Source organism: Myotis davidii, unplaced genomic scaffold, assembly GCF_000327345.1.
Source record: "Myotis davidii unplaced genomic scaffold, ASM32734v1 scaffold65, whole genome shotgun sequence".
NCBI classification, from domain to species: domain Eukaryota; kingdom Metazoa; phylum Chordata; class Mammalia; order Chiroptera; family Vespertilionidae; genus Myotis; species Myotis davidii.
The window spans coordinates 99,419-124,259 of NW_006297833.1; the positions used below are offsets into that span (position 1 = coordinate 99,419).

General features: G+C 41.7%; 1 protein-coding gene across 1 annotated transcript in view; it reads left to right on the forward strand.

The window, feature by feature from the left end:
* Nucleotides 1–24,841, forward strand: part of FLT1 (fms related tyrosine kinase 1) — a gene marked incomplete at its 5' end in the record, with an annotated part of 158,605 nt that overhangs the window by 49,828 nt on the left and 83,936 nt on the right. Inside the window, 3 exons of the mRNA XM_006773677.2 lie at nucleotides 9,660–9,774; nucleotides 16,959–17,067; nucleotides 23,087–23,395. Coding sequence (XP_006773740.1) covers nucleotides 9,660–9,774; nucleotides 16,959–17,067; nucleotides 23,087–23,395 — 533 coding nt within the window. The remainder of the gene's footprint in view (nucleotides 1–9,659; nucleotides 9,775–16,958; nucleotides 17,068–23,086; nucleotides 23,396–24,841) is intronic.

Here is a 24,841-nt window from a genome sequence, read left to right on the forward strand (position 1 = left end):
CCGGCAGGCAGAGTGGTTAGGGGCGACCAGGCAGGCAGGCAGGTAAGCGGTTAGGAGCCAGTGGTCCCGGATTGCGAGAGGTATGTCTGACTTGCCCCCAACTGTCCCCCCGCCGCTGGCCTGATCACCCCAAACTGCCCTCCCCTCCTGGCCTGATCACCCCTAACCACCTCTGCCTCAGCCCTGCCACCATGGCTTTGTCCAGAAGGATGTCCAGAAGGTCTCCCGGTCTAATTAATATATTCCCCTTTTATTAGTATAGACGGCCCACAAGCTTTACTTTCTAGTTGTCCAGAGAGAAAGAGAAATAAAATAGACATTTGCAAGCGTAAGAGACCCATGAGTTGAAAACAAACCAAGAGAAGTATAGCCTTTCAGGGAGCTGAGAGCTGAGGGAAATGACTTCTCTCCTGATGTGTGGGGCGTGTCCCACAAGCTCCTCAGCCACAGCTCTGTGAGAGGGGGTGTCTCAGGTATAACGCCCTTCAGTGGTGACCAGTGCATAACACCAAAACAGAACTTATTTAAAGTGACACGATCCAACTAAAGTGACATGATGCAGAACTATTCAAGGATTGAAACTTCTGAGCAGTTTTCTATGACTCTGATTCTCACAAGTGGGCTTTTGCTATCCAGGATTATGTAACTAGAAAGTCATGATTCGAAATTGGGTCTGACTAGCCCTAGGATCTATGGTCCTTAGGGTAAATTGTGACTTCCCACCCCTCGCCCTGAAGGCTTTCTGGATGTTTCAGTATTGACCACTAGGTAAGTACTCTGTTCTCTTCCTTTTCATGGTAACAAAATGTAACAATATTGAAATATTCTTCATGGAATGGAGTTAATACTTCAAGTAAAACTCCTTACATGTAAGAGATAAAAGATATTTGTAGCCACACCTAACATTTCCCTAAAGATACCCGTTCATCAATCCACTCTTCCTCAGCTGACCAGTCTCCTATAATAAAACTAGTAGAAGAAAAATGAATGAACAAACAGGTGTTCTCTGTGAAGCCCATATCTGGTTTTAACCAAGTAAGTAACCACCCCTTTCGACTCCCGGTCACCCCTCTTGGACTGAAAGGCTGCCTTGTCCTGGCTCAGATTCTGTAAAAGAGAGAGTCAGAGTCAGGGGTGGGGGGATCGCTGGGGCTCCTGGTGGCAGCAAACAGGCGAGGAGAGGAAGGAAAGCAGAGACTGGGAAGACAGGCCTTGTTCTGAGTGTGAATGGACCACAGGGCCCTCGAGAGCAGGAAATGTTGCAGGCCAAGACGCTCACGGAAAAGCTCTTATCTAAACAGAGGTGGGCAGGACGCTGGATCACCTCCACCATTGTCCGAGGAGCTGACCCGAAGCCTCCAATCCCTGAAAAGTCTTCTCCACTCCCCCCGCTCCATTCAGACCAGAAGTAATTTTCAGTGTGGGTTCCAAGGCGTCACCAGGTCTCTTGCTGCACAAGAACCCTCTCGGCCTGACCCTGTGACCACCCGAAGGCCTAGGCCCTTTTCCTGGAGCAAAGAAGCAGGAACCATTCTGTCTAAACACTCCTTCCAGCGCTCCGCCTTTTGCTGCCAGCATCCCTTCCCCTATATTGTTTTATTTGTTTTAAGAGAATGTGAGAAGAGGGGAAAAGATGGTGTTTGCAGATTCTCTTAATCTGATGGCTCAGACACGCTGTGGTGATGTTTTGACACCGCGCACAGGAGCAGAGGGAAGTTTACATCAGGCCCGGCTGCAGGGCGCTGCCCCAACCAGCCCAGCGGCCCCGGCCGCGCCCGCTGGCCGGCTTCCAGGTGGGCTTTTCTTTCCTTTCTATTTTTCCAAAGTCATTTTTATTTTACAGCCTCGATGTGTTCTTTACTGCTGCTCTACCCCTTTGTTTCCTAACTTGAAATGATTTAATATTCTTTACAAATAGATTTTAATCACAGTGAGCACGTCAGTTTAATCTCATTAAACAGAATTCACACAAGAAATCCTCAGATTTCATCATCCAAAAAAGAAAGAGGGAAATTATTGTCTTGGGACTCAATAGAGCTTTCTAGAGCCCCCCTCCCTCCTGTCCCCCAATAAAGGTTCTGTATTTACAAATTATATATATAGTCACTCCTAGGCAATGGTTCAGGCTCAAATAAGCAGAATATTGGGGTGCTCAGCTCACCACTGCACACTGCCACCCCCAGCCAGAGACCTCTTTAAAGTGAGCTGCCTGCTATAAATGATTGGAGTTCATAATAAACAGGCCAGCTTTACCTCATAGCAATCAGGCATCATGCAGACAAAGTAAGTCAACAGGCAAAGAGATTGTGATAAAAGGTAGATTTTATATTTTGTTGCAAAATTTTTTAAAATGTTAAAATTTATCAGCTAGTAGAAGACCAAGAGTTCCTATAATTTTGGCATCAAAACATTTTTATGACCAAAACTAACCAAAATTTACGTCAAAATGTAATTATAAAGCATTCCTCTCCTCTCCCCTCCCCTCTCCACCAGAGGGCTGGGTGCCTCTTCTCCCTTTGGAAGCTAACACTTCATTTCTCTTGGCGCCTGACCCTGGACCAGAGCTCTCCTCTCAGGTAACTGAGCCAGATGCACCCGGCGAAGGGTGGTGCGGTGACTGGGTGGAGAGTGTCAGGAACTCTGGCTAATCCCAGGGCTGCTCCTTTCTCTGTGAGTCTGAGCAAGGCATTTGATTTTCAGTTTCATTTTCCTCGTTGCTGAAAGGGTTTGTGAACTGGGGATCATAATACCCGCTTCACTGGGTGGCTGTGAGACTTTGTGGACCTTCAGTATGTAGCTAGAGCTCCTAGCCCAAGCCTGGCACTAGTTTTACCTGAGCCAACTAAGAGTCAGAGCTTAGGGCAACAGAGATTTTGAAAGAAAGTTCAGCTTAATATCATGTATCATAGGGAGAAAGGAGATCCTTAAAAAACACAACACACACACATACACACACACACACACACATACACACACACACGCCTCTTTATCTCAAGATCCAGGCTGTAGAGTAGACTCTTTAGAACTGGGGTGGTTATGGAGCTTGCTAGAAATCATTTATGAAATGAGAATTTTCTAACTCTAATTATGGAGTCTTGGTTTCTATAACAGGCTCTAAACAGATGGGCGATCTCTAGAAAGGCCAAATGAAGGGTTAAACCCTCTCACCTTGTTCTTCAGAGTCTACGTTTTCTCACAAGAGAGAGTCACTTCAAAGCAGATACAGATACTAACCATCAGTGGCTGAGCTCGCCCAGCTGGACTCTCCTGATTGCATCAGGTGCCACAACCCAGCCTTGAAACCAGTGGTTCTCAACCTTCTGGCCCTTTAAATACAGTTCCTCATGTTGTGACCCAACCATAAAATTATTTTCGTTGCTACTTCATAACTGTAATGTTGCTACTGTTATGAATCGTAATGTAAATATCTGATATGCAGGATGGTCTTAGGCGACCCCTGTGAAAGGGTCGTTCGACCGCCAAAGGGGTTGCGACCCACAGGTTGAGAACCGCTGCTCTAAAGGAAGAAAAGTGCCCCTGTGAGGTAGGTAGGGGAGGAGAAAGAAGGGCAGGGAATGAAGAAAGTCTGAAAGTCAGAATTGTCAAAGCCAGCACCTAAGGAGCAGCACAGGGAACACAGAGGCCCCTCGGGTGTATTTCCTGTGCTGGGCTTGTGGCGGGGACTGGGAACTGAGCTCAGAAGCTGCGAGATGACAAAAGGAGCTCTAGTGTGCATTCACCGCAGACCAGGCACACACTGCACATGCAGCACATTTTGGTTGCTTCTGGTGAGAGTTGTATGCCAGATATTGGAAAGAATTCACCATACTATGCAAAAAGAGCTAAAAAAGACCGAAATTGCCACTGCACTAATGATATTTGTGTAGTGAATATTTGACAAGCCTTGTCTTGCTAAATACAAAGAAACAGTGAAGTAAAGCAATTTCTTACCATATGATGATTGTGCGTGGATATTGTTACCTACCGGGTTAAGTGCACGGATTCTGGAGTGAGCCAGAACTGATGATAAATTCTGCTTCTGCCACTTCTTAGCTGTTTAGCCTTGGGTAATTCCTTAACCTCTCTAATCCTCAATTTCCTTATCCATTAAATGGGAGGTGAGAGTACCTACTTTTTTAGGATATTGTACAGATTAGTGAGATAGTGTTTAAGAAACGCCTAGCGAGTAGAAAATATAACCCTTACTGTAGTAGAGAATAACAGCATGGTGTATGTTATAATTAGTAGAACTATGGCTGGCTAACGTGCCATATTAACGAGCAGTCGATATTGTCAAGTGTGTCGGTTTGACCCCAGTGTTGGCTTTGCCTTTTTCGGTGGCCCAGACTGCCTTTATCTGTCTTTGGTCACAGAGGAGCCAAGTATTTATGAGTGTGAGGGGAACAAGGCAAATTCCTCGCCACTACAGGAAGATCAGCCCAAAGCATGTGGGTCAGTAATGTCATCTACATCTCTGGAGGGTGGTGTTTCCCTAATAAGTGTCAAGAGAAGAAGCCCGGTAACTGAGAGCAGCCGGGAGCGCCCACAGATGCTCCTGCATGGAGTTACACACGCTGACATGTCACACGTAGGGCCCCACTCCATGTGCTGGGCACATAATTGGCTGCTTTCTTTTCATTTATTTATGTCAATCTATAGTCTGAAACTAATTTGTTTCAACTCTAGGGCAATGGATGAGTTGACATGGAGTACACTCTTACCCCGGAAACTTTTTTCTCTCTCGATGGCTATAAATAACCTCCATGATGTTGTACTTGGCATGCTGCATGCAAATGGAGGTCGGATCCTAAAGCTCATTAGGAAAGGGACGGAGGCTCGGAGCAGAGAGAGGACAGCGTGGAGCTGAAGCTGATAACAGTGGCCTTGTCCAGAATTGTGCCTGGGAGCTTTCTTATCTCTCTTTGGCAGGAGGTGCTGTGGGCTTCCTGTGCGAAATCAGGAGTGAACGCTGCTTTCCTCTTGTTGTTCGGCTTCCTCCCCCCTCAAGACAGTTCCCAGCACAGTGGTTATCTTTGCATCTTCAAACATGGCACAATCTACTTCCTTAAGAGCTTGATGTATTCTTAAGACTGAGGCAAACTCCCCTCCCCCTAAATCTCTTTTCAAGTGCTATTATATAGTCAGGCTCCTAAGTGACATTCTATTTTTATGGTTGCAATTACAAAGAGGGAAAAATAACAGTCCTCAAATTAGAAAACAGCCCCAGAATCTGTCCTTTTTGTTGGAGGACCTTGCTGGGGCTTGTGCCCTCAGCTGCTGCCCTTCGACTTAGTGGTGGGGGTGGGGGTCAGAGGTTGGGAGGCCCTAGTGAACTCCGACAGCAGACTGCATTTCCCTCGGGAAATGCCTAGACTTGCTTTACTCTCACATATTTCTTTGCATTTCCTGAAGACCAAGAGTATGAAACTAAGATCTTTGTCTAAGGCCTCTCTGATCTGTTCCCCTTCTTTAAGGGAAAAAGAATGAAATTAAAGACTTCTCTTCCAGACACAATTTCTGTTGTTTGATGTCACAATACCCAGTACACACACATGATCAATATAGGTGTACACATGTCATAAGCTCCATATGCCTGTAATGTACATGTATGCGTTATATATACTCGTACGTGTGTTGAGCATGTGTGAAAGATGTGAGGTCAAATACTAGTTCAAGGTATGGAGGTTCTAGTCTAGAAAATGGCGCCCTGGCCAGGGCTGCTCAGTGGAGCATCAGCCCTCTCACTGAAGGGCTTCGGGTTCGATTCCCAGCCCCAGTCAGGGTGGGTACCAAAGGCAACTGATGTGTCGCTCTCACATCATTGTTTCTCTCCCCCCCCCCCTCTTTCCCCCTTTCTCCTTCTCTCCCACTCTCTCTAAAAAGCAATGGAGAAAAAAAATCCTCGAGTGAGGATTAACAAAAAACAAACAAAAAAACAAAAAGAAAATGCAGAATACTAATAATGAAAACTAGGGCAAAATAACGTCATGATTTTAAAACTTCATCAATAAAATGTCTCAAGTAAAGGAGAAAGTGTCTAATTTCTCTTTGGTTCCATTTTCTCTACTAATAGAGAACACTAATCAATAGAGTTGATTAGTAAAGAAAACTGCTTTCACTTATTTTACCTGATGATTATAAGATTAGCTAGGAGAAATCTCAGAAATTCCTTAAGAATGGTTATTCCTTGCCCTAGCCGGTTTGGCTCAGTGGATAGAGCGTTGACCTGCAGACTGAAGATGTTCCAGGTTCAATTCCAGTCAAAGGCATTGTATCTCAGTTGCAGGCTCGATTCTCGGCCTTGGTCAGGACACATGTGGGAGGCAACCAATTGATGTGTCTCTTTCACATTGATATTTCTCTCTATTTCTCCCCCTCCCTTTCACTCTCTCTAAAAAATCAGTGGAAAAACCTCCTTGGGTGAGGATTAACAACAACAACAAAAATGGTCACTTCTTATTAATTCTTTTTAAATTTAATCTTATAATCTAACTGTAAAAATAGACATTTTAAAAACATTTGGAGGAAATCTGATTTATGGACTGGGTACAAACAACACCAAGGAATTGTTGCTAATTCTATTGGGTGTAATAATGACACTGTTGTTATATTAGAAAATGAGCATATTTTTGGAGGTATGCACTGAAATATGTAGGGCAAAAATGACACAATGTCTGGGATTTGCTTTAAAATACTTATAGAAAATAAAAAGAAATAAGGGATAGATTAAATAAATGTGGCAAAATTGTAATTGTCAAATAGAGGCGGTGAGTATATGAGGTTTTATTACATTATGTCTTTTTATCACTGTGTTTGAAAATAATAAACTAAAACAAATGAATACTCTTACTAGAAACAACATGTCAGTATCTCATACCTGTTTATAAGTTTCTACATGTTTATATGGTGCCAATTACCTGCTAGGCCCTCGCTTAATTATGAGAACAGACGACTAAATACCTGTGGCCCCTGCTTCCCTGCAGCTGCTGGCCCAGTGGGGCCTGGAAGCACTCAATGGCAACTTAGGAAGTGTGGGTGCTCTGGGGGGTGGGGGTCGGGGTCTCACAGGGCAGCGTGCCCAGGAGGGGAAACCATCTGGAAGACTAGATAGTTTCACATTCTGGAGTCCTCGGCTCCAGGGCCAGAGAGGAACAATCACAGAGCTTTCTCCTGGCCATTGCAATCCCTTCTGTCTTCCCTTTTTCTCACTTATTTTATCCTCTCACCTTCATCTCACGTAAGTCATGGCTGCCCTTGGCTCCTTAAGATCATCCCCGCTATTCTTTCTGGAAATTGGACTCTAAAAGATCCTCCTGGTTTCAAAATCTCCAAAACCTACCCAAAACATGTACAAAATAAAGCCCAGAAAACTTTCTGTTCACCACAAATTCTAGTCCAAAAGGTAACAATACAAAATGCTTCAATGAGCCTGGCCTGTGTGGCTCAGTGGTTGAGCACCAACCTATGAACTAGAAGGTCACAGTTCAATTCCCAGTCAGGGCACATGCCCGGGTTGCAGGCTTGATCCCCAGTGTAGGGCGTACAGGAGGCAGCCAATCAATGATTCTCTCTCATCATTGATGTCTCTTTCTCTCTCTCTCTCTCTCTCTCTCTCTCTCCCCCTTCCTCTCTGAAAACAATATATATATATACACACACACACACACATATACATACATATACATATGTATATATATATACACACATATATATGTATATATGTATACGTGTGTGTGTGTGTGTGTGTGTGTGTGTATGGATGTGCATTATAGCTGACCATCAGGGAGCAGCCCTTGTATTGAGCATCTGCCCCCTGGTGGTCAGTGTGCATTATAGCAACTGGTCAACCAGTCATTCGGTCATTTGGTCATTTGGTTGCTTAGGTTTTTATATATATAGATATTTCTAATTTTAAAAATGCTTCAGTGAAATGGTCCCCATGCAAGTAAACAGAAAAATCTACACCAAAGTTAATCGGAAACAGAGGGCATGGCTGGCCAAGGATGGCTGCAGGGACTCAAGTCAGGCTCCTGCAGGCAAATCTCTCCAAACCTTGGGAGCCTAACAGATGCAGTTTTGAGGCACCTAAAATATCTCTCTATTTGCACTGTCTCAAATGAATTCATTTTTAAATCTCAAGGAATGTTTTAAGGTGGACTTGCTATAGGCTCAGTGAGTGGTGAGAGCAATGAGGGGTCACAATGGTCAGAATAAGCTCTTAGACAAGACCACGTTATGGGTGGCGGGGTGTCTAGTCAGTGGTAGCTGCGTGAGTGAAGATGAAGGGATCTGAGTGCACATGGCATACTCCTGTGATACAGGGAGGATAACTCCGTACTTTCCTCTGTGTCTTTAATTTAAAAAACCTTGGCAAGTAAATTAAGCCATTTGATGCTTATATCCTGTGAGATTAACAAGGCAGGTATATTTAATTTTTAGTTTGCAGAATAGAAAACTTGTCATACAGTTAGGAAAAGTCATGGCAGGACTGGGACCTAAGTCTCCTCTGACTAACCAAACCAAAACCCAATTTGACTAGAACAAAGGGCTTCTTATAGGGTTACGTTTGGAAAAGCAGGTGAGAGATGGACTGTGGATGGCCTTGACCATCAGACAAAAAAGCCTGAAATTTCTACAGTCCAGTTGTTAAAGCTTTTGGAACAAAAAGGATTTCACTGAAAACCAGAGCAGCAGGGGTTGGTCTGACGCAGTGGTGGGTGTTGGAAGAGTGGAAAAAGCCAGCCGGCAGCAAGGCCAGTTAAGATACTAGTTTACTGCCAGTCAGCGTGGACTTAAATGTCTTTTTTGTTGTTTGGGGTTTTTATTCATGGAGGATGTAGGACACATAAAACATAATAAATGAGCAGTAACTATTTACCAAATGATCTGCATAGCAAACCATATGAAAACAGAAGCTTACTGATAATAACGTGTCTGAGAAAACATGCCAACTTCCAGATATAGGTCAAAATCTTGCTTTAATGCGGGGATAATACTTTAATCAAAAAAGAAAAAAAAATGGTACTCGAGTAGTTAGTTCAAAATAATAAAAGAGATTTCATGGACTTTTAGAATTAAAAAAGATCTTAAAGGTAAACAACTTCAAACCCTTATTTTATAATTAAACACTTGAAGCCTGAGAAGTTGAAGAACTTACCATGAGACTGCCAAACTTGAAAAGAAATAGACTGAAATTAATAACTGCTCCATCATGTGTGTTTGCATATGCATTTAATTAGCCTGGAAAAAGTTACCTGCAATGGAATGTTCTGATTAGCAGCCAGCCTTTTATAGATGTGATTTCTTTGAGGTTTCCATTCATTAACGTAACTACATTTTTTTCTGTGTTTGCACATTTACTCCACTAGGAGCTAATTAAAATCTAGATATTAAATTTTCTAATTTATGCATTTTATTTTAAATATTTAACATTTAGAATAGAAAGGACGTTTGGAGATACATTGATATGGGTTTTTCAGATCGGGCAAAATATATTTGCTATTTTTAAGTTGTGAGAATGGATAATGGGGAAAATCTAAAGAAAAGAGAAAGAAAGTGTGCTTTTGTTGCCCGAGCACTTGTCCAATGATTTTCATTTCACCTGGGTCTGGACCATGCTGCAAAGCAACATAGTAATGACTTACTTTTTTTAAAAATAGGTATGACTTTTGCTCCAATAATGAAGAGTCCTTTATCCTGGATCCTGACAGCAACATAGGAAACAGAATTGAGAGCATCACTCAGCGCACGGCAATAATAGAAGGAAAAAATAAGGTATTCTTTGTAACAATGAACACTGGGACACTTATTCCAAACACACACACTGAGCTCCCAGCTCTGGGTTTATCAGAACCAGAAATCACTCAGCTGCCCAAACAGAAGTCCAGAGAGAAGAAGGTATTGGACACCTCTTTGTGGAGAGGTGCACTGAGATCACCTGGCGGTGTTCTCCAGCCAACCACCAGGCCCAAGGAATGAGTACGCTGTCCCAACAGAAGAGGGGGAGCTGCCTCTTGAACATCAGGCTTGTCCACATCAGTGGTTCTCAACCCTGGCTGCATATTCGAATACTCTCCCAATTATCATTACTTTTGAATCTCTGGGGTGGAGCCCAGGGTTCATGAAAGCTCACAGCAGATTCTGGCATGTAACCAGGACTGAGAATCACTTCCACAAATAAAGTAGGGTAGCAATAAGCAAAAGCTGATATGGAGTGTTCCTATTTCACAGAATACCTTGTTTTCCCCTCTGTCTTTGCAAAGGCAAAGCCTGACTAACACTGGGGTATACAAACACACAGAATCTCAAGATTCTCTGACTTAAGAGATGCAAATCAAAACCAGAATGAGGTACTACTCACACCTGTTAGAAAGGCTTTCATCAAAAAGACAAGAGATAGCAATGTTGTGAGGGTGTGGAGGAAAGGGAACCCTCATGCACTGTTGGTGGGAATGTAAGTTGGTGTAGCGGCTATGGAAAAGAGCACGGAGGGTCCTCAAACAATTAAAAATAGAACTACCATGTGATCCAGCAATCCCACTTTTGGGTGTATATCTGAAGAAAATGAAAATACTAACTCAATAAGATATACACACCTCTATGTTCATTACAGCATTACACACAATCGCCAAGATTGTGTTCAACCTAAGTGTTCGTTAATGGATGAGTGAATAAAGAAAATACGGTGTGTATACACAACAGTATATTTTTTAGCCATAATAACAAATGAAATCTTGCCATTATGCTGAAATAAATCAGAGAAAGTCAAATATCTCACGTTATGTGGAATCTAAAGCAAACAAACAAACTCACAGATACAGAGAACAGATTGGTCATTGCCAGAGGCAGAGGATGGGGATGGGGATGGGTAAAGAAGGTCAAAAGGTACAAACTTCCAGTTAAAAATAAATAAGTCACGGGGACGTAATGTGCAGCATGGTGACTGTAGTGGTAATACTGTATTGCACGTGTGAACGTTGCTCAGAGAGAAGATTTTAAAAGTCTCATCGCAAGAAAAAAACATAACTATATATGGTGACAGGTGTTAACTAGAGGAGATTTTTTGTGTTTTCTAAAATATATTTTATTGATTTTTTACAGAGAGGAAGGGAGAGGGATAGAGAGTTAGAAACATTGATGAGAGAGAAACATCGATCAGCTGCCTCCTGCACACTCCCCACTGGGGCTGTACCCACAACCAAGGTACATGCCCTTGACCGGAAGCAAACCTGGGACCCTTGAGTCTGCAGGCCAATGCTCTCTCCACTGAGCCAAACTGGTTAGGGCGTTAACTAGAGTTTTTATGGTGACCATTTGTAATATATACAAATACTGAATCATTATGTTGTACATCGAAACTTATATAATGTTGGATGTCAATTATATCTTATTTTAAAGAAGAGAGACTTCAACCTTTCCTCCCACAAAAACACATCTGATCTCATCAGGGTCTAGCAGGCGTCTTTTCTGCCACTCCTGTACTATTCATTCTCTACTCCCCTAACCTCCACTGAGCCTTACCAGAGCTGACACCTTGTAAACCATGCAAATATCAGTGGATTTCAGATCTGGTGGCTTTTTTTTTTTCTCGATTGAATTAGTGAAAAATACACATAAAAAAACTGTGATTACAGGCATGGGGTAGTGATAATTTTAAAAGTAAAAAATAAAATTATCAAAGAACCCCTTGCTGAAATGTCTATTTCTACTTGCATGTCTTGATTTGGAGTAGTCTGTTACTATGAATGCCATCTGCTGGAGTGGGATTATGCCTATTTATCTATTTATCCGGCTGTATTCTTTGCACTTGAAGGTGATAAAGTAGATGGCATCATTTTCTATGTAGGATTTGACAATAACAACAAGTAACATCTGAACTCATTGTGTGAAAACTTTTGACATATGCTAATGTCAGTGTCACTCTTAGGCTGACCAAAGCGGTTACCTCCATTTTAAAGATAAGAAAAACTGGGGCGATAAGATGATTAATTCAAAGTCACATGGCTTAAAGTGGCAAATGCAAAGCTCAAACCAAAGTCTTCCTGTTTCCAAACCCAGGCCTCTGCCAATTTAAGCCCATACAGAAATCAGTTCAAATCGTGACGGCTGGCATGATACGGTCAGCAATCATTTGTCAAGGCTTTAGGAAACATTTTTATAAGTAGCAGCAGTTGTAGGTGGTTTAAAATTTTTTTCTCTAATACAAATGAACAGTAGTTTAAAATATTCCTGATGTGTAACTATTGATAAGAGAGCCGTTTACTGAAATGCTTAGGAAAAGGGAAATTCTATAAACTTGAAAGTTAAATTTGTGACTACATTAAAAAAAAAAAAGAAAGAAAGAAATTGCCTCAGGATAGAAACCAAGTTAGTTGTCACAAAGTAGTAGAAGTTTTCCAGATGCCATTGATTGTGTTAATTCAATTTGCCTTTTCCTGACCATAACTGCTGGATATCAAAACAGATCTTAGAAACTTAATTTATGTGGTAACTTCTAGTCTTATTTTGGTATCCTATCCTCAAAAATTCTCAATAGGAAAGAAAATGGAAAATGAGAAAGCTAGGGGAGGTCTCCAAGTAGCCTGAACCATGAAGTAGCGACCTGACTCCATAGAGAATACCTGTGAGAAACGGTGGGAGTCAAGTAACAAAACCAGGGTTAGGAAAAGGAACTTCCCTGGTTTACATGTAATTTTGTAGTGATGCAAAGGTTTTAAATATAGATTTCCAGACCCAGTTAGCACTTGTGCCATCCCATATGCAGTCAGGAGCCCTGGGACCCAGCTCCGGCCACTTCCTATCCTGTATAACGACATGCACGCCAGTTCACCTCTCTGAACCTGTGTTCTCTCCTCCAAAAAATGGAGCTAGAAGTATTTGCCTTACCTAATTTGCCTGTTGTTATGAAGGTGATTATTATATAGACCCTAATGCAATTCCAAAATTGACTGTGATCATACATAATAAAGACTATTTGTTCAACAATTATTTGCAATGAAAAAAACAATACTTTCTAAACAAAGTTTGAGATATATAGGTATATTTATATACATGATATCCTATTAGTAGCTGTAACTGCAGCACAGTCTTTAAGTAAATTATTAATTGAATGTTTTAAATTTAAAAGAATTTACTACTTTTACTTTTAGCATGTATTAATATACCTTTTGTATATGAAAAATTATCTTTCATATAATGATGACAAAGGGAAGTTTTGCTCTTTCAGAATGATTTGCACTGGTCTTCTCTTTACAAATAAAACTTTAATTTTCTGTATATTTTACAAAAGTAAAGTCCCACCTTAGACTATGTGAACTCTTCCCTGTGGTCATAGTGCGGCATGCCCAGCAGCACACCCACAGGTCCGTGGATGGAGGCCCCGCTGGAGCACCTGTTCGATTTCAGGACTTGAATTTTTTTTCTTTGTTTTGTTTTGCTTTTTCCATGTAATTCAAGTAAGGGTTCAGGGGACAATAAAATTCAGTTCCTTACTGGCAAGTTTTGGCCTAGATTTGTGAGAAGTGAGTCATCAATGGAGTTACTAATAGCAAACGTGGCATTTCATATTGTTTAAATGGGGCAGCCAGGCTATTGATTGGGTCTGTAGATATGGAGTAGGAAGTAGAAGGAACCCTGTGTTAGAAAAAACACACACTCAGGAAATACTTACCACAGCATTAGTTCTGGGAGGCTGGAGAACTGTGACAACCTTACAACATTTTAGCAACATTTCCACTGAAATTGTTTTGAGGTGAGAATGAGAAATGCGTCCATGGTATGAGACAAACCCATGACAGAGCCCGAGAGCCTAAAGCAGGATGACAGCTTGTGTTGCGTTTCCCACACACTCCCCCGTTTTTCCTAATTCTCACGTTCCGTTCTCCCATCACTTGGCTCAGATGTGCCGCCCTAGGTTAAATTTAGATTCTTCCATGACCTCTCTCCATGTCTACTTTTATTCTCTCTGAGACACTTAAAAGGAAACTATATTAGAAACATTCCGAGATTAAAATCACTGTTCCATATATAGATTTTTTGTAAATGAACGCTGGAGATTAGGCTGAATTACACATCATCCCATCCATCCCATTCCGTGAGGCTCAAACCGCATTGTAGTGGTGACTAATACTTAGCGAAAGGGAAGGAAGGAATATGAATAACTTCCAAACTTACAGTACCTGACGACAGTTTTCATCAGCATTCCTGAGTCATACAAAGGAACCAGAGAATGGCCTTTAAGAGTCTGTTTCTAGTGTCTAAATTCTCGAGGTCGTGGCAGGGCAAGTAGAGGCACCCCCAAAGTCTGGGTTCAGAACTAAAAAAAAAAAAATATTGTGGCAAATGAAAACTAATTACAGAAATAATACAAGCATAAATCTTGGAGAATTTCTTTTGGTGTACCTTATAAAATAAATGATTATAATTTCAAACACATTTCACAACTCAAATTCTTGGCACTTTGTCTTTTAAAGTATTAAGTTGATATTTGGTGTACCAACTGTTAAGCTATTTTTATCTTTTCCCCTTGGAACAGTTGTATGAGCACCAGGGGATGTATCTGTCCCTTTAACTCAGAAGAGTCCTGCCTTGAGATGTACCTTCCTCTGTCCAGACAGTGTATACTCACCTACAGCTCACACTCGAGCTCTTTTTCCTGACCCTTATACAGTTTATACTTTAGCTAAAGATAGATTTTGTTTTTTATGCAAAATATGTTTTAATTTATATTCTCTGGAAAAAAAAGAGAACTATCTAGAAATCAGATAGTTTTTAATAATGTTTATCATAGGATACAAGTTTCATCTTATTTTTAATTTTTTTCACTCCTCAATCATATTTTCAAACTCTATAACACTGTATTGAAAAATAGCTTGCAGCTTATGTAAAACACTAAGAAAGAAACCGGTCTTTCTTGTAATAGTAGCATTTCGCTTATATGGTTTATCTCTGCTGACCAAAGGATGTATTCTTGAGGAAAAACCCAATTCAAAAAATAGAACTCTAGCAATAAATCTGTGCTATTACATTTAAAGACTTTTAGGTGAGAAGCAGTTTAGTATAAAGATTGAGCATAGGCACTGGCGTCAGACAAACCTGGACATAGCTCTGCCCGGGTCTGTCTGTGCCGCTGTGTATGTCTGAGTGAGTCATGGAGTCTGTAACCTCAGCTGCTGCTTCTGCAGATGAGGGCACCTCACAAGCTTCCCTCCTTTCCTCCCATGACTTTAAATGTGGGCGCCAGAATCCAAAGGAAATGTCTACCCAGAATTGTTTTATTTCCCACCTCTTATGAATCTTAAAGAGTAATTATCAAAATAGGGAGACACCTGAGCTCCCTTTCATATTCTTCACTGTTTATCTGTCTTCGTGTGAGTGCTCCTCTGCAGGAGAGAGTAATATGTATTTGATCTCCAAGTAGGGACATTCTTCTCTATCAACTTAAGCTTAAAAATATCCTTCAAGATAAAGAATAGGGATTGTGTCATATTCACCTCTGTCTCCCTTAAAACACCTGGGCAATGCCCAGTAAATGTCTGCTTAATTGAATGCAAAATGCCACATATTGTAGATACTTTCATTTCCAGTCATTTCAGTACACGGAGGATATATGGTGTGTGCAATTGAACAGATGTAACAAACAGAAGATGAATCATTTATGCAATCCTCACTATACCATAGTGAAATTACAGAGAATTTGGAGCAATGAACTTGGCTAAAACATGAGGAATATAGTCTTAGTCTTCCTGATTTGTAGAATAAAGACAGAAATACCTTATTGAATAGGATATGAGAACCTGTAAAGTGCCTAGCACATTACTTAGAAACTCAGAAAAATGTTAAGATGTTTTGTATTCACCACTTTAGGAAGGCCACGGTCACATTTCAGCCTACACATTACTTTTGCCTGTAGGTCACTCAACCCCTATCCTTCAGCTAGGACACTCCGTTAGTCTGGAAGCTTCAGCACAGCCTCTATCATTTCAAACCCAGCCATCTGTGTCTTAGGAGATAGGCTGCAATAATTTATAAGTAATTAGATCAACATTTTCAAAATAATTTTTAAATATGAAAAACTTGCTTTTTTGTTTTTCCTACGTGGTATCTATCACTTTTCTGCAAGGTTGGGTTGGATTTTAAAACTAAATGATTTTTTTTTCATGTAACTAATTTTTATCTTTAAAAGAAGATAGCAGTGCAAGCCTTTAAGCTGTATAAATGTGTGTTTCAGTACTTTTGAAATATCACAGTTTGTAACGTGCTTTCAAATTCATACACATTTGACTCCTATTGCCTTTTTAGGGACTAATTTGTCAAATAGCAGCACTAAGTCTAGTGAAACTATAGTGTGTTAATTTGTAACCCGTATCTTCATTTCCTAGATAAGGAACTGACAGACTGAGAAGTTAAGTAATTTACAAACACACACAATAATCTTAGCGGGCTTTCCTGCCTCCCCCCGGCCCCATCGGGACCGCAGGGCCACGTTCTGTGAGCACATGAAAGCAGTGGTTCAGCCAGCCGTTCTCCTCTGTCCTTGCTAAGGCTCCTGTTCCCAGCAGCAGCCGCTAGCTCAGGTCAGCCCAACAAGGAAGGCCTCCGCCTCACCTGGCGCTCGCATTCATGCGGCTGACCACCTCAGAGAGTAGGACGTGCAGTCCCGCATCTCAGCCTCAGGTCTGTAATTGTTGCGCCAGCAGCATGAGATAAATAAGCCTGAAACCCTCGTCCGAGTCGGATGTCACAGCCCCCGGTCTCCTGAGGACCTGCTTTCCTGTTATTTTTTCCATTCTTGCTGGGGCTCGGAAAGGGGAGAGCCTTCTGGTAACCACTTCTTGTGCAAGGACTACCTTTGTTGAATGAATGAAATCGCTGAATCGTTTCAACCCTCAGAAGTAGCTGATGGATGTTCAAATGGTCCTTTGTCCTATCACTAGCTGAAATTTCCTTTTCTTTTGTAGACCGCTAGCTCCTTGGTGGTGGCTGACTCTAGAATTTCTGGAATCTACAGCTGCATGGCTTCCAATAAAGTAGGGACTGTGGAAAGAAACATAAACTTTTATGTCACAGGTAAGCCACACACCTCATACTCTCAAAAACAGCCCGGTGACCTGTCTCTCTTCAAGCCTTGTTTGCTTTTAGTGCACTCAGAGATAGAGTGATTTTTGTTTAAAGAAAACACTCCATAGAATTGTTAAACTTTGAGCAATTTTAGCCTTGCTCTTCGGAACAGTGCCATCATTGAATCTTCTAAAGAAGAGTTTCCCTGCCTTCTCTTTTAGAGCCATTTGTGGATGTCCAGCTCCCAGGCTGGATTGTGAATTTGGGATCTTGTCATGTTCATTTTTTAATTCCTTCAGTACCTGGCACAGAATCTGGCACACAGTGGTTGTTCAAGAATAATCAAGGAGCCCTGGCAGGGTGGCTCCGCTGATTAGACTAGACCAGTGGTCGGCAAACTCATTAGTCAACGGGGGCCAAATATCAACAGTACAACTACTGAAATTTCTTTTGAGAGCCGAATTTTTTAAACTTAAACTATATAGGTAGGTACATTGTTATTAACTTAATTAGGGTACTCCTAAGGCTTAGGAAGAGCCACACTCAAGGGGCCAAAGAGTCACATGTGGCTCGCGAGCCGCAGTTTGCCGACCACGGGACAAGAGCATCGTCCTGTGCTCCAAAAGGTTGGGGATTTGATTCCCAGTTGGGGGCATATGAGAAACAACCAATTAATGTCTCTCTCTCTCTCTCTCTCTCTCAAATCAATAAACATATATTCCTGGGTGAGGATTTTAAAAAAGAATAATCAAGGAAACAAATTATAATACATATGATAACATTTTTTAAAACCAGAAAGCTAATTGTTTCACAACTTAATTTGATCTTTTTGGAAAATGAGACTCTCCTATAGAAATCTGAAGCTGAGCTTTGTTGACAATAAGTAATGTACTCTTTCTTGGTTGCATTTAAGAATTTTTAGCCTTAAATAGGACCGTCCTGCAAATCTGAAAACTTCCAAGGTACGCAAAGGGCACTCCCTATGTCCCTCCATGGGTACAGGAAGGAAGTAAGTAGCTCAAAGTATAAAAACAATTGCCTGGCTCCACACTCCCCAATTTCTGAGGAAGCCTGGGCAGTTTGCCAACTCTGGAAACTTCGCACTGCATGAGGCAGGCGGCAGGAGTTACCTAGAGCTCTCCAGAAAGAATAGGTCTGGTTTCATGAGACCGCATGGGCTGTCAGCTCACAGGGAGCCTCTGGCGAGTCAACCAGCCTTCTGAGAAGCTGCCCTGGAGACACCCTGAGAGGCTGTCACAGAGCAGCGGAGCCGGGTGAGATTCAGAGGCATCCTAGCCCTGCTTCTAGCCCTGCATCCCCCAGATGAGGAAATGGCTTTGGAGATGTGGGGAGGCACACAGCAGAGCCGCTCTAGACTGGCTCAGTCCTCTCAGATTCTAGAAGTGGAAGGGAAATCATCTTTGCATCCATTCCAAGTAGGAAAGCCCTTTTTTTCAAGGATTCAAATAGCAATTTCACACAGATGCAATCTCAGATGATTTGGACTAATTAAATACCAAGGTTTTTATTGTCCTATATATTTGGTTGGAAACAAGTTACCCGAATCCATAGCCACTGTATGTGTGATTTAGAGGACAAAAGACTGAGCAACTCCTGTTCTGTTCTGAGCAGTCAACACGTTTGCACAAGTTTAACAGCACCTGCTGGTAGATAGTACCTTGACTCTGCAGCGGGCAGTTGCAGAGATAGCAATGAAGCCCTGTCTTTCTAGAAAGACATTTTAACACCCAGGAAACAAAGAAGAAATGTTAAAGTGTATGTATCCTAGTATCCAAAGGTTTGTGCAGAAGTAATGTGATGGACAAAATGACCAATGGTAAGCCAATGCTGTCCAATTGAAATATAATGTAAGCCACATATGTAATTTAAAATTTTCTAGTATCCAGATTTTTAAAAGAAAAAAGTGAAATTAATTTTACTTAACCCAATATACCCAAAAGAGTATCATTTCAAGATGTCATTGACATTTTAAATATTATACTACTTCTGTTTTTAAATTAATTGAAATAAAGACTTGAATGAAATCCTTCAGTCACACTAGCCATGTTGTAAACGCTCAATAGCCACATGTGTCTATGGGTTCTGTACTGCACAGTGTAGCTGGAAGCCTCTGAGACGAAAGCAGGATGCGAAATGCCCCTGGAATCTGAGGGGGCACTGAGGGGGATTCGCATCTGAACAGGTAGAGAGAAGATAATCTCGCCCTGGGCGTCCACATTCTGCCCACACCCCTCGTGAACAGTCTTCCTTGGACCTCGCAGTGTGCCCAGTGACCAGTAGTCTGACATCAGGAGGACAGACCTAGCGAAGAGGAAGGAGACTGGGACCTGGAAACAGACTTGGGATCACCTTTACAGGGAATTCTGGGATCCCAGAGACCCCAAGAAAGATCTAGAAGTGGGCTTAGCATAGACTCTGAGTGGACATGCCCACTTGGCTCACAGACTCTTTACATTGTGAAGAGGGACAGCCAGACGGAGCCATCCGAAGGCCAGGACAGGGAACCCCTCTTGCTGAGTCTGAGGCAGTACTGGAAGCGCATGTTCACAGAGTGGAGGGGAAGGGCATGCTCATTTTCATATCGTTCAGCACCCCGGAAAGGTCCCCTGGTGCCCAGCATGAACTGCAGCACCAACATCTCGCCTATCCATCCCTCTGAGTTCTTCCCTGCCGCAGCACATATTCACGCTGAGAGGTGCCCATCAAGCTAATCAGCTGAATTCAGAAATTCCCTCTCACCTCCCACCACTTTATACAATTAATAACCATGGAGTGGGTGAGACCTTTCCTAGATCTCAAGGCTTATCCACAGAAAAGAGCAATGAGAATTCAATTCAAATATACCTACTAGAAGCTCTCGCCATGTTTCCTCTAGGAATTCAGGAGCCTTAATCTTAAAACTGAGCACAAAGCCAGCCAATCAAGCCTCCATTTCCTGGAATATAATTTCTCCGAATTCTTGTCTACCAGTCCTGAAAAGTTCTAGTTGATGATAAGATTGGTGATAACAGATACATTTGCTTACACACATTATTTTAAAACTAATTATTATCTTTTTCTTACTCAAATTTTTGTCACAAGATTTACTCTCACAAGAGATGAGACTGAATACTGTTCGTACGGGACGTTGCACCTCACGTGTCTGTTATCTGTGTTTCTCGTTGGTCCTGGTGCAGACGATGCTTTAAGAGATCTGGCTGAAATTTAACTGCTTTAAATCTGGATCTGGATTTGGATCTTTATTGAGCCTCATTTCCATCATGTTGTTCCTTAAAGTACAATAATAACTTACAATTGCCTTCCAAACTGATGAAAAGTAGTTACCTGTGGCCACTAGAACCCTCCATTGCTTCGACACTGTACTGTGCCATTATGTGTACATGGTAGCTACTTGAAAAAGCAAAACTTTCTAGTAACTACTCACTGTCTTTTTAGAGAATGTTATTGCTAGTCTCCATTAGAAGAGAAGCCTTCTTTACCCCGTCCTGACAAATGAGGCACCTTTCATCCTTTTCATTTCTATGCTTGTCTCATGAACTCAATTCATGTGCTTGGCCAACCAAGTCTGAATGTCTCCCCCCCCCTTTGAGAATAGATGACTCACCTAACCCTGGGTTGAAGGTCTCTCCTCTCTCCTGAGTAAGCATTGATTCTTCTCCTTGACACCTCATAAGCCGCCATGGGTGTGAAACATGTTAGATAGATGAGCATTAGTTGGTGCTGATGAGGCTTGTACTGAATCTTCAGCGGATACAGTACAAAGGGAAGATTTCTTGTTTTCACTCTGAGAGTTAGAAGGCAATTCTTTTTTGGGTTTGTTTTTGTACTCAGGCAAAAAAAAAGAAAATCAACATGAATTAAGGAGAAGAATCCCTCTGCATTCATTAACTCATTTTAGGACATTTTATTTATTATTTTCTATGGATTTAAAAGAGAATACCAAATGGGTGATGCTGAGAAATAGGTAATCATTTCTAAGAGGCTGTCTGATAACGTCCACCAAATTAGCTCCAGTGACAGTGCCCCCCATGTGGGAAATGGGCCTCAAAACCTACTTGGTTCTTTTCTTTTCCTCCGTGTGTGTTTGCCATTTGCTGGCACTCAGCATGACTATGGGTGTGTGAGCAATTACCGAGTGTGAAACAGGAACAGCACTGCCTTATCTCCCTGGCTTCCCAATGTCACTAAATGCATTTTATTTTGAGATTCCTGGTGGTGCTTGGCAAAGATAAACAAAATCTTCCATCAGGAAACCTGTGAGCTAATTTCCACAGGAAGTTTCAAATCACTGAAGTAAATAGAAACTCTACTTGCTCTCAATGGTGTGACTTGGGCTCACTTAGGTTCTAATACCAGATGAGACCTCATAAATGGAGTCTGTGGTCTTTAAATAAATGCTTTGATTGCAACCAGTACACAATACTTCTGTTCTAGTGTGTGTGTAAGAGTTGATGGCTGCTGTTTTAATCCTTATGCTTGGAAAATGTCCCAAATATAAAATGACGCTAAGCTACAGGGGCTATTTCTGACATCTTATTGTTATCTTAAAAATGATTGTCAGCTGCTTCTGCATCTTCTGGCACATCCTTAGGTTTTCATTTTTAAAGCAGGAAAACCTCCACTGGTCTCCTCTCTTCCCAACTACTGACAGCTTCATAAGCCACTGTTACCCCGCTCCCAGGTTTCAAATGAATACTTTGGCATTTCTTCAGACGTGACACTTTATAATAAAGCCAAAGCCCAGAAAAATCAGAAAAACAAGCAAAGTGAGATTTAGGAAAGAGTTGATATGATATCTAATTTTGGACTATTGTCCCTTTAAGGTTTAAAGGTTTCTTTATAGCTTTGTGTCCAAAGGATAATAATAATAATAATAGCATAACATAGTGCTTTTCATCTTCAAAGTACTTTGTAAAATGTTGGCCCGAATTCTTTGCTCAAATACAGATAAGCCACTAGTAACAGGCAATGCAAGGGTTTTGAGAGCAGATCCGTTCAGGGCCAGTAGCCAATGACTTTTTGGAATCCTCTGGTGAAACAGTCCAGAATGAGACTAGGAACTCTCAGGGCAGCAGCTAAATGATGGTCCAGGGAAGGAAAGCTCAAGAGGTGTTGCCAGGGGCACCTAGAGATGGAGATGGAGGCTCGCTGGGAGTGAACTTTGGAGAAAACGGCTTTTAATGACAGTCACTTTCAGAAAACGTTTAATAAGCTTCTGATTTTTTAAAAATGATTTTCCCTCCCACGACCGCCCCCATATTGGAACCCAGCAACTCTTCCAGATTAGTTGCCCACGTTTTCAGAAGACATCTTTTCTCTTTTGTGGCTGGCTGGAACCACCACCAGTAGGGAACCTGAACAAGTCAGTTGGCTCTTCTCCACACACTCTGCCCACTGTGCCAGCAAAGAGCAGGCAACATGGTGGGGCAGCAGCTGGGGAGGATGCTAGCGACCCGCCCAGGAAGCTTGGGAAGTCAGTCGCTCTTTTACTGGATACGTGAGGACTGCAGTGGTGTCGACTGGCAGGACTGGATCTCTTAACATGTACCTGGGACTTCCTAGTCTCACCACTTATTTTGGATAAGTTTGATGATAAAAGCATCTTTGAATTTTAGTACAAATTGCTATTATCGCTTTACTATTTTGTCCATTTACCAGTAGTTCTGCCCATGGTAAAGAAATGGGAAATGTAGTTATCATCCCAAGTTGTACAAAAAAATTCAATTTTGAAGAGCAGCTTGAGGCAAATAAGAAAAATGTCCTATCATACTAACTGTCCTGTTTGGCATTTCCTGCTTCTGATGGCATGAACTTAGTTGGTTTCCACCTGCTATGTTTGAGCAAGTCCCCTAAAATAAACAGATAAATAGCCATTCTTTTAATGCCGATGCCGAGAGAATCTCTGCAGGAATAATTCAGCAGATCTTTGAATATCTCATGACAAGATATTGCCTCCGGATGACACTGGTTTTTCTATGAACCAAAGTTTTTTATTCTTATTTTATAGATGTACCAAATGGGTTCCACGTTAACTTGGAAAAAATGCCTACGGAAGGAGAGGACCTGAAACTGTCTTGCACAGTTAGCAAGTTCTTATACAGAGACATCACTTGGATTAAGCTGCGGACAGCTAATAACCGAAGCACACACCACAGGATCAGGAGGCAAAAAATGACCGTCACGAAGGAGCACTCCATCACGCTTCACCTTCTCATCAAGAACGCTTCCCTGGAAGACTCAGGCACCTACGCCTGCAGGGCCAGGAACATATACACAGGCGAAGACGTCCTTCAGAAGAAAGAAGTTACAATTAGAGGTGAGCACTGCAACAAAAAGGCTGTTTTCTCTCGGATCTCCAAATTTAAAAGCACAAGGAATGATTGTACCACACAAAGTAATGTGAAACATTAAAGGACTCATTCAAAAGTAACAGTTGTCTCATATCATCTTGATTTATTGTCACTGTTGCTAACTTTCTGGCCCAGAGGAGATGCTCCTCCCAAAATGAGTTTGGAGATGGTGGGAGTAATAATGAACCCCAGGCCCACGGAGGCTCCCCGTCAGGCTGAGGGTCTCTCTGGGACCCGCCTGGTGACCTGGTGCGCGTTTGGATTTGGAGGATCCCGGCAGGCACACTCTGTGCTTTTGCTCTTTGCTGTCTCCTGCCTGATAAACACTCAACTGGAAGCTGACCCTTTCCTTCCACTTTGATGCCAACCTCTTTTTATTTTTAAGTTTCAAAGCTGCACAAACTGAATAATTTAAACAGATGCTGGTTTCTGCCAAAGATGGACATGTATAAGTTAATTTTCCAGCTCAGAATGAGTACAGTTGAATTTGAGACTCTGTCGGACCTCTGCCTGGTTCTATTTTGTATTAACTCGTCTGTTTTTCATTTGTAAATAGCACCTGGATAGCACATTATAATGCTTATTTATTTGAAAATGCTTTTTTTTTTACATTAAGCACATTAATCTTAAACTGGAGCTCTAAAATGGGTCCCATGGGTGCAAGTGTTGGTATAATTCAGAGGTGTTAAAGGTTTGTCACAGGATGAATCAGGAAAATCCACCCAAATCAAGCCCACTCTGGTCTTAAGCAATTCTGGGTAGCTTTCCAGACCAGTGGCCAGTTTCCTCCTCACTGCTCCTGAGTGGACTAAACAGCTATCCTGAAAGAAAGAGGATCATGCCTTTGGTTTAAATATTTTTGTCCCCTGGTTAGTCTTTTAGAGAACTTTGTCCTGTTTAATTAATGGCATTCAAGGGTGTACCACAATCAATTATTAAACAAATAAAGGCCATTGTGACCAGAAGTTTAAGATTAAGGCATTCTTCTAAATGTAAATCTAAAAATGTGCCCACTAAAAAAAGTCTACTTCCCTCTATTCCTATGTTAATAGGATTTTTATGGGGATTAAGAAATAGCACAACTACAGAAGCAGAATTCAGAATCATTGAAAAATAAACATTTTTAAATCAAGACAAATTGTACCTCTTGTTTCAAGCTTGCATTTGAGGGGAAAGTGACTTTTCCCTCCAGTTTAATGTGCTCTGTTCTGTTGTTTTCATTTATGATTGATCATTATATGTTACTTGCATGAACTATTGGAAAATAAATCATCCTGACCGAAATAGCCCTGGCTGAGAACCCAGTGGCTGGGCAGTCAACAAGAGCTGACAATATGACAATGTTTCAGGCTTGGGAACTCTCTTGACTGTTTCCTACTTTAGGTAACAGGCTCTGTCCCACGGCTAAACTT